This window comes from Xiphophorus hellerii, chromosome 23 (assembly GCF_003331165.1).
Source record: "Xiphophorus hellerii strain 12219 chromosome 23, Xiphophorus_hellerii-4.1, whole genome shotgun sequence".
In the NCBI taxonomy this organism is placed as follows: Eukaryota; Metazoa; Chordata; class Actinopteri; order Cyprinodontiformes; family Poeciliidae; genus Xiphophorus; species Xiphophorus hellerii.
In genome coordinates, this window is record NC_045694.1 from 10,030,920 (window position 1) to 10,047,656 (window position 16,737).

Consider the following 16,737-nt stretch of genomic DNA (forward strand, 5'->3'; position numbering starts at 1 on the left):
TGTTTTCATAAAGTGAAAAATCATCATAATTAACAGCAAAATGGCTTTCAAATATCCATCTGTGCGTAATTAATCTATATAATGTTTTTCACTTAGTGATAAAGTTCCATAAATAAATGGGTTTTTCAGTAATATTCTAAATTATTGAATGGGTCTGAATACATTATGAAAATTTTATTTGTTTTGCTTATTCAGATATTAACTGATATTAAAAAAAAATTAAGTAGTTCTGAAAAAAGTATTTTGTTGCTTCCTCATACCCATTCTTTAAACAGTATTTACACTCCCCTCTGCTTTTTCATTCAGCATATTTACAGCAATTAAAATTAAGAACGGAAAAAAATAAATAAAATGTTAAAAATGCGCTGTAAAACATCCCGTTCAAAGCTTTCCTCAAGCTTTGTAAGAGTCACAGTAAATGTAGAAAAAGGTGCTCAGATTGCACCAATACAACATAAAACATTTGTTTAACTAGCACATTCTGAAAACACCACCCATATGTAAGCAGAGTAACGGCAGTGTGGACATCTTTATCTTCTGCAGAAATTTGAAGGAATTGAGCTAAATTGAAGGTAATTCTGAAAAAAACAGGTTACAACAGTCTTGAGACTGGGTCAGCAATTGAATGGTTTAGATCACAGTATATTTATGTGTTACCGTGGCCTAGGCAAAGTAAAAACTGAAATCTGAATTAGAGTCTTAACAACTCCTATTCACAAAAGCTCTCCATCACATCTGACTGTTCAATCAGTGCCTTTTCCAAAGCAGAATGGCAAAAAATGAAGCAGATTTAAATTTGCGGATGCATTGTGTCCAAGTAATAATAATTAAGGGCTATAAATTACTTTTTCAAACCTTAATTATGAAACTAGAATCCGCGATAGTCTTTGTTTAAGAAAAGAAAGTGTAAGGAAAAGACAAGAACCAAAAATATCAGAGACTTTTAAAGTTTTCTTAGCCTTTAACACCAAAACATTCAGGTGAGATTGGGAGAAGAAGGGGAGTGAGGTTTTTTCAGGTCATGGCCAGTCGGCTTCTCACTGCTAACCTCTAGGGAGGAGCTCCAGACAGTGAAAGAGAGCCATACTGCAGTAAATCTACACTTCCCCATTTCCTCTCGCTCTAGCCCTCCAGTTCTCCAAGGATTCAGGGAATCAATACTGGCATCAGGGGGCAGAGCAGCTTTCCTGCCTGCTAGCTCCTGAAGCCATGTGAAAGCCTCCGGTTTGCTCATTCATTTTAATTTCATCACGTTAAATGCTTTTTGGGGATTTAAAGCAGATTATTTGTGATCTTAGACTATCACTCTTATAGCACTCAGTATCTAAATAAATGCCAGATTAAAGGCAGAAAGTATCGTGTTATGTGTTAGTACACCCATACAGTTTTTCAACTACTCAAGAGTTTTTTTTTAAATCATTTTTTATTACGTTAGAAGCCACAAAAAGGATCCTGGAGAGTGTTTTAATGTTTTTACTCTTCCTAATGTAAGGGAATCTAACCTCAGGGTGTTGACATGAGATTTGATTTTCACCATTGATCAAACTTGCAGGTTGAGGACCTTTTTTCTCAGAGAGGTTGTTGAAAAAAAAAGCCAGGGACAAGGCTAATTTAATTTTGGGGGGGAGCAGAGATGCTCAGGTTAGAGTGAAGCACTCTGTTATCGAAACGGCAGCGGTGCCACGAGGAAAGACGGTTCTGTGGAGAGGCTTGTGTGGTCGGTCAAGAGATGAAATCAGGGATAGGCGATAATATGGTGTGAGGGGGCTAGAAGCCCCTATTAGAGGCCCTCAGGGGACAGGCAGCAGTGGCAGAGTGCAGTAAAAATAGCCATGGGCACGACTTCACTCTTGGGACACAGGAAGGAATGAAGAGGGAGATCTGATCAACATTTCGGAGCAAGGCAGTCGGATCCATTCCCACCACACTCCCCTGGGTGTCACCTATCACACCAAGTGACTTAAACTGCTCGCCGCTGCCGGGCAGAACACAAACATGCACGTTTGCGAGCAACACCAACAACGCGGCATGTGAAGTTATTCAGTGTGGAGGAAAACAAGCATGCGGAGGTGTGAGAATCATCGGATTAAAAAGGATATGGACATCTTTTCCACAAACTTATCTTGGAGGTCGTCCGTTTTGGGGAAGTTCTCGATATCGTTCTCCAGGCGCTGAATCTGCTTCTCCATTGTGGTCAGACTGCCCTTTAGAATTTCAGCAGACACTGTAAAAAAACAGAAAAGATAACAATAGATCATTATCAACATTTGGATTTACTGGAAATAATAATAATAATAAAAAAATCCTTCCTTCCCCCAACAAAATCTACACAAACGTCGCATTCAAAGAAAAACCAGCTGCGACCGAGGCAGACTCTGTGTTGCGACAAACTGACTACAGTAAACTCAATTTGTGTGTGGCCTAGAAAGCCTGCATGCGTGCACCCCTGTGTGTGTGTGTGTGTACAGTGTGTAGTTGTGTCTGCTGTGGCTCATTAATCAGTCTGTAATCACTGTTTGCAGAGTAGCTGTGAAATCCACAGTATTCAGATTAGGCCTTTCAAGTAGAAACTTCAAACAGCAAGCAGTGTCTAATGGGATCAGACGGGACAGGAGCATGGATGCAGTCCCAAGTTTAGGTTGCACTTTTAGTTTTATTGATGCACGCAGATGCAATATAAATAACTTTAGAGGCTTTGTCAATGAATTGCGATTCCGGCTAAATTTGGCTCACAGAGTACTGAATCGAAAACCTTTTGGTTGATTTTTATAGCCATGAAAGGAAAATAAACTCCTAAGTGGATTCATATGTAAGATGAGTAGTTAACAAGAAGCTTGGGCTGATGATGAGAGTGTACATGAATGATGAAAACACTGATAAAACTCAGACTTCAATCAAACAAAACTGGTTGAAGAGCATGTTTAGGGTTTCCCAGATTACACGGGTTTGTATTTTTTCTTAAAAAAAGACCAACATTTTTTTGAAGCTCAGGGTCAGGACCTAAAAAAGTTCAGGAGTTTTACAAAATGGTTCACATGACATGCAAAATCGAGTTTTTCTGTTTGTATTCCAGTAAAAAATTGAAAATATCAGTAAAATAATTTTCAGGAATATAATTTGGATAATCCTAGAACCAACAAATGTGCCTTATAATGTCAAAGAATATTAGAAAATGTGACAAACTTTTAAAAATGCTGTGCTACTCCCCTTGACCTTCTTTACACTTTATCAAGATATAACCCCCAATGAATTGTTTAGATTAATATAAAGAACACATATAGCACATGGTTTAGACATATGGAGATTCTTTTGTTTAATATAAATTGGTGAGAAAAATTTTAAAATATATAATGTTTTCAAAGCTAGAGACTTGGAGCTCAACACCAAAGATAAATCTGTGAGATGCCAGTTGATATGAAAAAAGCTTGTCAGCCATTATAAAGGACTTTGTTATGCCAAATAAGATTTTTCCATTTTAATACTGTTCTTTGTTTTATCATCTTTTGACAAATGACTTACTCACATATACCCAAAAATAACTTCTGGTCTGAATGGATATAATTGTACATGCAAAACAGGGGAGTGAATCATTTTGAGATGAACTGGATGTAAAATGATCAAATACAGTTAGAGGTAAATGCAGTGGTATTGAGATAAGCATTAAGAGGCCATCAGACCATTTCTTTTTTTTTTTTTTTAACTAGGTTTTAAAGTTCAGATTTAGTCTCAGTTTGTTTTCAGACAATTAGAAAAAACAACAGCAATTTAGCTGACAATTGGGTCTCAAACCACCTCCAACCAGTCAACTAAAATTCATCCACACACACATTTCCACCACATCCACATACAGTTCAGCTGTAATTCAGCATGAGTGAAGCCTGAGCTCTCTGTCATTATTGGACTTTACAGCTAGCTGCCTGGATAGACAGACTGGGAGATTCCCAGCCCCTGCTCCCCAATTCCCGTAGACTCCACTCCTGGGAACGACACCGAGCAAAACACAGTATCACATAGCCTGTTTCTCCACTGATGGGGCCTCTGAGATCCCTATGCTTTGCCACTGTGATCTTAGCTTCACTAACGGTGAAAGGGGGGAAGCGAACGAGCAAGAGAGGTGGGCTGATGATGCAAGAAAAGAGACAATTACATTCACACTGAGCTGCTGGGAGGTCTTTGTCAGGCACTGTGCCTTCTGATAGTAGCATTACAGTAGCTTGAGGCCTGACTGATAGTACTGAGTAATGGTTTGGCTGAAATACTGATTATAGTAACTACTGTAGCCAAGAAATAGTGGCTGAAGCAAAGTACACTGGGGTTTCAGGGGAGCTGTTAACAGGATCAGAGCACAGCCATGGGACTGCTGAACAGACTATTGTTTACATGGGAGCTGCCCACCGCTGAGACACACTGACACAAATATAGAACGTGAACTGCTTACCCTGAACAAATCTGTTTCTTATACACCACAATGTATATGCTCAAAGGCTAGTTAATGTTTTTTTAGAACTACACTCTGCACGTAGTATCGGTTCATTGTTGAGATAATCACTTGTTTACAAAATCTAGCATCAATTCCTTTAGGATATAATTAGTAAATCTACAAAAAAAAAAAAAAAAAAAAATCCTACTCCAATATCCAAGGAGAAAAAGAATAAAATAAAATACATAGCAACACTAGAGTCCCGTGAATGCATATGAGGTGGATCAGAGGAGAAACGGAGGGTGGGAGGGGTTGGACATTCTGGTAATGGCTGTGAGGAAGAGCAGCACAGGTCTTTTAACAGGCACACTTTACGGAAATAACCGCGAGGCTGCATGATGTATGGGGGACAAGAAGGAGAGCAGGGAAGACAAAAGGCAATTTGAAAGACAAGATTCTAACTTAACATATTTATTGATATGAGGTCTGTAACACTAGCTGGTGGCACATTCCTCCTTCCTACAGGGGGGAGGAAAAAAGGGAAAAAACGAGATAAAGACAGAGCACATTATGTTTGCCGTGTACCGCTCAAATAAAGTGTCAGAGAAACACACTGTGCAGCTCACAATACCAAATCAACCACAATAATGTGAATATGTCAACTTTCGGTTTGGTAATTTATGAAAGGGGCAATTTTCTTTTTATTTATAGACAAATAATCCCAGTTTGACAGGCAAAGTTCTCTTTCAGTGCTGCTTTAGGTTACAAAGAAAATACTTACAAAGACTTTTTTTCCTTTTTACACATGTAGACAAAGTCAAATGCTACATACATTTAAAACTGAAGGTCTTTCATAAGTGCATCTCGAACCTTTGAGAAGTGAACACATGAGGTATGTTTGAGTCGTTTTTTGCATAAAAATACACCAACATTTCTAAAAGCTACTACTTCAAGACAAGTAGTCGGGGTATCCAGAGTGCGGTCCGGGGGCTATTTGTGGCCCTTGGAATGATTTTCTAAGGGCCAATCATTCCCTTGGATGATTTGTCAATTTGCAAGTAGTAAAAAAATAAATAAAAATTAAAAATCTGAATTTCACAAAAATATTTGATTTCCACTTAATTTTTCCCAGCACACAAAATTTGTTGACACCACTGCCTTTTAGATTTACATCTTCATAATAAGAGCAGCATTAAAGTTATCACACTGTAACAATCTGACACTATCTCTACCTAAAGTGAATAAGTGAATGCACTTCTATTGAGTAATCTTCTAATTTATTTGATTTGTGGGAAAAATCATGAAACTAAAAGTGAGAAACTGTGCTGCGTTGTGAAAGTGCTGAAGCAATTCACTTCAGCACTTTCACAACATCGTGGGTCTTGGTGGAGTTGTTGCACATGAACTCTATTAAGGACAGCTGTGTTGCACTCTAACTACACAGTGGGCACTGGAGGTGACAGCACCCACTCAAGACAGTGTTTGTGATTCCACCAAATGTACAACAGCAGGTTTCAGAGATGTCCTGAAAAAAAAAGAAAAGACTGGTATATGTGTATTTTTTTTTTCTGAAAGCGATGTCAACCTCATGGTGGAGGAAGAAACGGTGCAGTGGCTGTAAGAAAACTTTGTCGCAGATGAAACGCTACAGATCTGTGGCCCGGCGGAATCCCGGGGTTAGAAGCAATCTCGACCCAGTGTGACGTCTCCCTCTCACGGCCCTCCTCGCATATGCAACACAAAATAAGCGAAGGAGCAACCTGGAAGACTTTTTAGGATCTGTGCATCAAATGACGTAAAATTGTTAAGACAAATTTTATCTCACAGGAATACCAGTTTTAGTTCTGTTTGTTTTTTTTTTCTTTCTTGGTGGCATCTAAAAATGAATTGGAGATGAAGTGGAAAGCAGATTGCTTCATATGGAAAACATGAAGAAAAACAAAAATCTGTGCTCCTCTTTCCCCTAAGCCTCTCAAGTTGCAGCAGCCAGAGTGATACTGTTGCTGTGGCACAGCAGTCACATTGTTCTTTCTGATTATCTTGGATCATGTGATGTTACAAACAGCAGGCAGGAGAAAGTGGCAAATTAGAAAATTTAATGGACAGCATAAACAAAGAAATGGGGGGACTGCTAGAGTAATCTATAAACATTACGGTTCAGTGTTCAGATATCAGACGACTGGTGTCTTCCTGCTCTGTTATAAATAAGTAAATAGTTTCAGTTATTCATCAAATTCTAAATATTTATGTTACGTTGAATTATTTATCATTACACAGATATTTAAGAGATAGCTATTGCATCATGATAGAAAATAAACAACTTGCATAAGCACAGCTGCAATCAGTGTGAATGTTTTAATACTTCCGTGAAAGTAACACTAAATCTTCTATTATTTTGCTCTATATTCTTCTTTCATTTATCATCAAGATGGAATCTTTAATGTACCACAAATATTAACATTAAGACAGATCTGCGAGTCTGATTAAATTAGTGATAATTCCCCATCCATCCAACAATGGCCCCGAAGTGGCGTTTCATGTAAATCATATGATCTAATGTCAGGACATAAATAATAAAACAAATTTAAAATGATATGTCTTACTATTAAGTATTTTTCCATGATTGTGTACAACATACTTATTAAGATACATGTAAATGAGGCGGTGCAAAGTGGCACAGTCCCTTAATTTCTAACTACTTTGTGTTGATCTACCCAATAAAATCCAAATAAATCAAAGTTTGTGGGCATATCTTGACTCAAAGTGAAAAAGTTATATATGTATTAATATTTTTGCAAGGGACTAGATTTCAACTATGTGAAAATAAACAAATTATTTCAGTACCAACTTGATGAGAATAAAACCTGACATAATTTTTAAATTATAACATGTGAATGGATGTATGGGGAAGACCAAAAGAAAAAGCAAGAAATGAGGGGAAAAAAGGTTTCTGTACCTCACTCTCTAGCGGGAGGACTTGTTTACAATGGGGGTCATGTCTGTGAGACTTTATTGCTTTTGGCAGCCATCAAAGCTACAGCCCAGTGCCAGATCTCTGGAGGAATTACAAATGGAGTCAATTACAATATATTTTGATGCATGGGAAAGTTTAGACATTGACCTGGGGTGATGACAATTCCCCAGAAAGTGCTGAGGAAATCAGTCAGGATGATGTGCTGGTGCCCAATGCGAGTCTCTGCCCTCTGCAATAAAAAAAAGATGCGAGGGACCCACAGAGGTGTGATGGTTTACTTCCTCTCTACTGACAGCCATCCATCCAAAAACCTGTTGTACTCCTGGGCATCGTCATTTCTCTTTGTTAACACTTCAGCTGGTGTTGCTGTGATATGTTTACATCAAGCGTCATGTGAGAAACAAAATGCCGTTCGAGTTTGGAGTGAGGACTCCTAAAATATCAGGCAGGATAAAGAAATTTGTGCAGTAGTACTCACACCCCTTTGGATTTTTTTCACATTTTGTCATGTTATAAACATAATCGGCAGAGTATTTTATAAGGATTTGTAATTAAATTCAAAAATAAATTATCACAAAGGAAAATACATGCTACTTTAATTCATGTAATCATAGTATCTTTTGAGAGTCATTGTGGATGGTGGGCTCTGGTAGCAGTCAGTCTTGCAATGAATCTGAAGAGGCTTCTGACTGAACACTGTTGCTGTATGATTTCATGACTGTCATGACATGCTAAGATCTCAACTTCTGGGCAGCACATTGATTCCAGACTAAGACCGTGCTTAATCTGGACATTAAAATCCCAATTAAAGACACTGAATCTTGTGTTTGAAATATAAAATATGACTGAGTGCTTTCTGGGTGCTCCTCCTCAATGTCTGAGGAGCCAGTCATCTTCCATCTTCATTCATGTGTGCCAGGCAGCTTGTTGAAACCATTCAATATTTTTGGTGATGAACATATTGACTCTGAATGATTATTTTCAAGGTACATTAACAGTAGCTTAGTTCTTTTAAAAGGAAACTCATTGCACCTTCTTAATAAGTTTGATAAACTTAAATTAAATATATTCTAAATAATAATTCTGGCCTATCTTATTGTTGAAACCACACTCCGTTGTCAATAAAAGCTTATAGACATTTTAAAGATTAAAATAAAAGACGATGATAACTGGATAATAACATAAAATTCTTCAAGGATTTCTTCACTCAGGAGATCACATTAGCAGATGAAAACTTGTTTGAGCGTAGCCAACCAGAACGGTTTCTGTGTGAGGGGTGTGGCAGTCATAATAGACTTCAGTGGTTAACTCCAGCCACTTACTTCATTCACAACTTCAAAGTTGTACCTTACCGCATACATTTGAGACAATTTCACCTCACACTTTTATGTTTCACTTGACATTTCTATATCCAACAAGTTCAAAACCTCACTTGGCTTATCGACTGGTCTGACATCTGCAAAGTACCTGGTAAGAAAAAAAAAAAAGCCTAACAGACAGGCTTTTACACAGCTACATTCTTTGATTAGGTCTCAGTGTGCTTGAGCTGAAGGCGTCACTGAAAATTGCCTTATGATTTACCATTATACAAATCCAGCGCGGATCTAACACATTTAACATTTTAAGTATGACAGAACTTCAATTAATATGCGGTACAAGCACGCAGCAGCAATTACCCGGGTGTAAGCCCATGGGTGCTCACACAAAGATGAACGCCCACAATGAGATATCCAAAGTACCACACAAAGAATTTTTTCCTCACTGTAGGACATGCTCAATTTAATCTGACACACATGAGATTTCCATGTTGGGTATGCATATGAGTTTTATTGATCCCAAAGGTTTCTACCTTAACGTCTTCCTTATCATTAACATGATGATATATACAAACACAAAAAGTGGTAAGTAAAAACCACATGAGAAAATAAAATGTGCTTCATACTTTCTAAGAGGACCAGCTTTTCTTTAAACATAAAGAAAATTACTATTTTTTGCATGAAAAGATAAGAAAAACATCTGCAGATTTTTTGTAATTATGGAATATGCAATACAAATGACAATATGATAAAGTTGAGTTTGATTGAAGGGAAAAAAGAGAAGCAGTCCAATTCCAGATATTTACTTGATAGGAATATGATTTAGGGAAAAACATAATGCACTTTTATGCTCTCCACACATATTGGCAATAAAATAAATGTATCCAGTAATGAAGTATAATTTCACACTGAAAGTTGTAGAAAAATCCAACATTTAATTTGAGAAAATACATATCTCTAGGTCAATTTAACTTACTGCATTCAATTTAAAAATAATTTAAGGAAATTAAACGCTTTGAAACTCAAATAATTTCCCTTACAGAACTGTTGTGGACGCTAATCACTGTGGGTAAAAAGAATATCCTGTAGCAGTCTGTACTGCGGCACTTCTGATTAAGCCTCTGAGACACTCTGTTGTTATATAACTGTCTCATAAAGAAGATGCTGAGGGTCTGTAGCTTTAATTTATATAAAATATAAATATGAATTATAGGCAATTCATATTTTATATATGAATTTCAGAGTGAGGATGTATGATACTGCAATACCAATACCAAAGCATTTTGTAAATATTTATAAAAAGTTCTAATAGGTGTTAGATTTAACTACATGCTATGTAATTATGAGGAGGGTTACCCTAACCCATAGTAATATTTACTAAATTTGGCACATAGCTGGAAAAAAATATCTCTGAATTCTGCTTTATGATTACCAACATGAATTAATAGATTTTAAGAATTGTGAGACAATTGTAAATAAAGCAAAATGACATAGAAACATATGTAGTGGTGTATACAGTTTTATGTAATGCAATTAAAACCCATTATATAAAACTGTAAAAACTTCTCTTTGAATACATGACTTGGATTTTTTGGTACATTTTAATTCTGAAAAGATAAAAGTCTAATCTTCAATCAACAACAAAACCAAGGCCACCTGATTCAGAGCAGGAGAAGTAAAGTGAGTCCTTAAGTGTCTCAAAAAGCCTCTTTTTGTTTTTGAAATTAACTTTTTTTAACAAACCGACTGCTTTAGAGTTCTTTCCTGGTCCTTCATCTATTGGTTTCAGCTCCTTTTCACTCAACATTCTTCCTTCTCTTCCTGTCATCTGGCTCTCCCTGTTCCCATTTGCAGCTCAAGAGCTCCCTCTGTAAGTGATTCTACATATCTGTATATTTAAGGGAACCATACTGAAATGTATCCAGCTGTTAAAAAAAGAAATCCTGGTCTGAGATCTTCCTGAACGAAAAAAATGCTATGGAGTAACAGATCATTGTTCATGTATCAGGTAAACTTTAATTAAAAGCTTGCATGTCATTCATGATTCACAGACAAATAGTGCAATATATTCCGTTGCTGATAGATTTTCTGACTAAAGACTTATGAATATCCCTGTTGAAATTCTCACATAGGCTGCAGAGCATACTTCAGAAACGGGGCTGTGATGTTCACCGTCTGCACATGTGGCTCTGTATGATTCATAAGGAGAGTGAGAGGGTGGCTGATGACTCACAGACTGTGTTTGTCTCCCTCTTTTCCTTTTCCAGATGAAGCAGCGTGGGGGATTTTTCTTCCATGAATGACCACATGAGGTTCAATTAAAATCAACACTACCTAATACAACATGCTTCTGCTAAAAAGCAGTTTGTGGGTTTTATTCGCCATTTGTAATGGAGGCATCTGGGTGAAAGAACTGCCTTTACAGTGCAAAAGAGAGAGAAGAAAGTGCTTGAAGATGTTTATTGCTGTCAAGACAAACAGAGGTTTTGTCAAGCTTGTCACCTTAAAATGAGGTTTGAAGTTTGAAGAAAAAAAATCACTTTAAAAGAAGAAGAGACTAAAATCTGACAACATTCAATGTCTGAAATAAATATGGCAATTCCACAAAGCCAAATGAAGTATTGAGATCAAAATTATGATCAGAGATTAAACCAAAGAGGGAAAAATTCTTATAAAAAGTAAAGATTTTTATGAATATTTTCTGTAAAATTGTTTCTAGAGATTAAGCTAAGTTCAACACAGAAAGTGTATCAAAACAAACATCATTTTCAAACATGTACTAAATTCAATTCAGTTTACTTAGAGCCAAGGTAACAGAGGTATCTTCATCAGTTTCTTACAGTAAAACTTTAGTATATCTAAGGACGACCTATTTTTAGATACCTGTGCAAGTGCAGAAAGTATTCTGTGCACATTTTATGTTTGCCATCCACGCACATTTGTAGAGCAAGGTAGCTTATAATAAAAAAAAGTCCTTATGCAGTCAAAGTGTTCTCACAGCAGCATCTCATATCACCATAGCAGTTCTTATAAGTGCACCAAGCTTGCAGAGGTTGTGTAGAGGGAGTAGATGAATGCAGCTGAAGATATCAATTTTCTGCAAGTTTAAGCTTATTGAGCAGTCAGTATTATACACCTGAGAATTTAATTGCACTTCTGGAACACGGCTGTTTCTCTGAGAAAAATGTAATAGTTTCTTCACCTGAGAAAACCTTTTGACACATTGTCACTGTGTGTTTTCCACAAGAGAAATTGCATCACATTTTTAACAACTATTTTCGTACTTACATGGCCATACCATGTTTGCCATCTGGCTAGAAAGATAAGTTTTAACCTGAATCAAATGTTGCCATGTGTATAGAAGTAATTGGAGTTATATATGAGCAAATACTGGTTGATCATTTAGCTCAGACACTGATAAAAGAAAAATGCTAATTGTTCTACATAAAATAAAGGACCAAATTTGTTTTATTTATGACCAAATTTGTCAAATTTGCAAATAATTTGATATACTTTATTTATTATATAAATACATGGTTTTGGTACTGTACCTCATAAAAACATACCAAGCAGATAACAAGGTGAATATAATTTTCCTTTAAACAAAATAAATGTTCTTGTATAGTTTGGGCATTAATAAAACTGCTGCATTTCACTCATACAATTTATTATGTCTTGCTACAAATGTCTTAGAAAGGTAATATGTTAAAATATCTAAATTATGTAAGAACTAATTAAATACATGAGAATGAAATGAAAGCACTTGTGCTTAGAAATCCTGTGGAGGGCTTGAGCAGTGAGGAATGAGCTATCATACGAATAGTTTCGACCAGTACGAGGCAGCAATGTTTTAAATTCTCAAACTGTTGCTCAGCCCATTTGCTGCCACCACCGTCTCTGATTATTGATGACTTTTTAATGGAAATCACACAGTCCCTGGGGGAGAAAAGACAGCCAGGCTCTTTTTGATTGGTTTCAAGATGAACATTCATACTGAAGTGGCATCTGTCAAACAGTAGGTCATATCCATTTGGCATTCTGGTTTTATCTTTTAGTGTTGATGAGAGTTGTTACCCAATAACGGAGGCAGAAAAGAAGATAACTGAAGTGAAAAATACAGTAACTGGCTAAAGGAGGAGAACGTGGGAACAACGTATTTGGCAGTGGCAACAAGAATACATTTTGAATTATTCAGTTAAGAGTACAGTCCTTAATCAAAATTCAAAGATGTCTGAAGGACAGTTTTTCACTTGAACTTAGAATGCCTTCAAGAGGACAGAGCCACTAAACTTTTGGGTCAGACATGTTGGCGCATTAATGAACTCATATTTCTGTACCTTGTTCATAATGTATATTTTTTGCTACTGTTTCAGAGGTGATCTCTTTGGTTGTGTTTCTCTCCCAGATGAAGTCATTAAAACAGCTAGTGCTGCTGCTAATTCACTTTTTCTTGACTAGAGTTTGTGTGCATTTGTGTGTTTGCTCTGTCATCCAGTCCATCACGTTCAAAGCCTGTCTCTGCAGGAGGTTTCCTCCTGGTAAAAGAGTTGTTTTCTGTTGCAATATGCTTGCTCAGTATAAGAGACTGTAATAAACTCAATGACATAATGCAAATGGATGGGGTTAATTAAGTAGAAAACATTTTCTACTAATCAAACTAAGTTTGATGTCATTGTAATGTAAACAGGATAAAGTTGTATGTATGGAGTTTTATGTCAATCTGTCCATATTATCAGACTAACTTGATTTTATATTCATGTATAGGAACTGGGTCTATCTCTGTCATGTAAACTGTTAAAGCAAAGTAACCGCATTGTATCTTTTAAAGATACAATACATGGGCAAATAATTTTTGCTATTATTGACACGGATGATAAAAGCAGATATGAAGTATAGATTTCCTCTGCAGGATTACACATGACACGGTTTTGAAAAAGTATGGTAAAATAAGCCTGCCAACTCTGCTTTGTAGGTATTTGAGTCAATGACATGATTATGACATTTTGTGATAAACTACATCTAAAGTGATTTTATACAAAAAAAACCTACCAAGTTGCTTCAATCAGCCGACAACATCCAGCAAACTGCAGTTCATCACTAACTTTACAAGGAATAAATTATCACACAAATAAGCAGCAGGTACTTAGTGGTAAGTTAGTATTTGACTGTTGAGGTCTGTTTTTAGTTTTGCTAAAAATGTTGTCAGTTTTCTTTAACTAGATAATGCCTTATTTTCATATTTTGACACGGAAAAAGTCTCAGCAGCAGTCCACTAAGAAAACAATTCGTATAACAACATAAAATTATCTTTCACACATAAAACATGATTACTTCTCTGCAGTGCTGTTCTCTACTCTTTACTATTGTCACACTTGTTCTATTTTTGCAAGTTGTCATGTATTGACCCACATGCAACCGCCCAAATTAAAAAAAATCACGTGGCCCTATATCACAGTAATATAGTAGATATGAAAAGATTCATATCCCTCGTGTGATGGGAAAGGTCAGATCAATTTCTCCACCAGCCACATATGTCTTCATTTAGCTGCCAGCACACAAAGAGGACATCCCATCCGTTTAGCAGATTAAGCTTAAATAAGTGAACGATCATGAAGTAAGCAGGGATGTGCTCAGTATTCATTTGGCTGGAGCCCTGACATATCTTTTGTTTTCCACATAAGATGAGACGCGGTACGTATGATTGCCAAGCCATAAACACAGCCCGCTTCCACTCCAAGCATCCCTTAAACTCATCAGAGGCGTAATGAGACTTTTGAGCTCGGAGATGAATTAGCTGGCTGATTTTCTTGTTTTGATATCCCTCCCCTAACAGAGCATCTGAATACAACATTGAAAGCAATCCAGGACTGTGATGTATATGCGGACAGACTGAGACACATTTAGAAAAAACTGACTGGCATTAGATGAAGCCTGATGAAATAAGCAGACTCTTTTGTTAGGGACAAACAATCACATGAAGTTACCGCGGCATCGAACATTTTAATTTAAAGTCTGAAACTGTATATAGAAATTAATAACTGGCAGTGGAGGGCATCGCTAACTAAAAATTTAGTTGCGTTAACTCTGAAGCAATAATTATAAACATTAGTTCAGCAAACCCTAAAGTATTTAGCAGACACTAATGCTAAAATACCTACTTTAATTGAATTTATATCTTCCCTTAAAGACGACACCAACCGAGCACCGATTTGATTTTGATGTTATGGTAATTCCCTTAGATATTATATTGTTATTTATGTCCTATCCTCTAATGCCCATGTTTTTTTTTTGTACCTGTATGTTTAATGTTCGAAATAGTTGGGAAAAAGAGTTGACGAGAGGAAATAGAACTGCAGCACAGTTATGACCCCCTTCAAAATAAGAGCATGAATATAAACATCTAACTACTTGAAGAATTTATAACAGTTGACAAGTAAAGCTTTGAACACAGATGTTGAACTTTATCCAAATGAAATTTTATCCATACAGCCAAGTATATGAACAATTTGCAATTTATCTACAATTTTATTTTTTTTTAGGGGATGCTGTGTTAGCTAAATGTTTTCGAATTCTGCAAAAGTGCTAAAGACTTGCACTATTTGGAAAATTTGCATATTATCAGATTAGTGGATGTTTGCCCACCACTGATAACTGGGATGAAAAATAGAAAATTAAAACGTAAACAACTGGCAAAATGACCAATCTAGGACTTCTCAAACTGCCCTGTGTTGTGCCGTCGGTGGGAAGTGAGAAAGATTAAGTTTTCCTTGAAAAATGAAAAAAAAAAAAAAAAAAACTCCAAGTGACCTTGAAGATTTCCAATATTGGGGATTTTGAATGATGAACTTAAAAAGAAAGTCTGCAAAGTGAGACAAAAAACAAGCACTTGATATCAATTTCTGGCCTGCAGAAAGTATTTTTTATTGTGTTGAATATAACAGATCTATGCTTCTTCAAACTGAAACATGCATGATAAACTTCAAATAAGCACAAAGTTAATATTGTTTTATGGTACATGCCTGAGGTTACATTCACAAAACATACAAAAAGTTTTATCAAACACAACACAATTCTAGCACTGAACCGCGCCCCTGTGCTTCCACACCTTTCATGACAATAGCAACAATATAACCTGGTACTTTCTTTTAAATTTGTTGTGTATGACTATTTCAGAAAAAACAATAATAAAAAGTAGTATTAAGACAAACTTCCAATAGCAGCATGAAAACACACAGTACAAGGGTGTTTGTGCTATTACTATGTAGCCTAAGGCAGCTGCATTGTGCACTCCCATTTTCCCTATTACTTGTGGGGGTTTGGCTCCCAGCTAGCTGATGTACTGCAATAACAACCTGCTTCAGGCTTTGCTAAAATCTGCGCTCGGTGTACAGTTCTTGTCCATGAATATGAGCTGCTTATAAAAAAAGAAATTCTAACATTCAAAGTAGCAGGAATACATCTGCTGTACACATCCAAAACCAGTCTAAGATGATGGCTGTAACTTCTTTGTGCTGCATTTAGCATGTTTCTAAATTACCTGCTTTGATTTAAAGAGCAGATCAAAGTTGAAATGAGACTATACAGTAAGTGCTAACATTGAAAATCTATATGTAGAAATCCTCGTCTTTCATCCTATTCTAGCAGCCACAAGACATTTAAGTGAGGCTGGTATTCGACTACCTCTCCTCCGTTCATACACATAAAATGGTAAGCTATGATAAAGGTAGATAAATGGAGTTCTAGGCGCCACTATATAGTGAGCTTTAAAAGAATTTTGGTCTGAACAAAAGGAGGATATCATTACCTTTACAGAGGATGGAATGAGCTGCGACCAGTACACCCTTTTGAATCCACTGTGAAGAGCAAATGACCTAAAAAGTCTGTCTGTCTGCATTTTTCATGCACAGAGACTCCACTAATGCAAGGACAATTTTAACAACATCATAAGGAAATGGTGCTTTTCATGATTAACTAAAAATGGCTCTGTTCTAAAAGTATATAAGAAGGATGATGAACAGAGAGAACAG

The 16,737-nt window shown here is 36.5% G+C and overlaps 1 protein-coding gene across 4 annotated transcripts in view; it reads right to left on the minus strand.

Moving 5' to 3' along the window:
* The window catches only part of diaph2 (diaphanous-related formin 2), a 457,445-nt gene that overhangs the window by 138,439 nt on the left and 302,269 nt on the right, over positions 1 to 16,737 (minus strand). For all 4 annotated transcript variants that reach the window (XM_032554339.1, XM_032554341.1, XM_032554338.1 and 1 more), the window contains one exon: positions 2,100 to 2,224. In XM_032554339.1, coding sequence (XP_032410230.1) covers positions 2,100 to 2,224 — 125 coding nt within the window. The remainder of the gene's footprint in view (positions 1 to 2,099; positions 2,225 to 16,737) is intronic.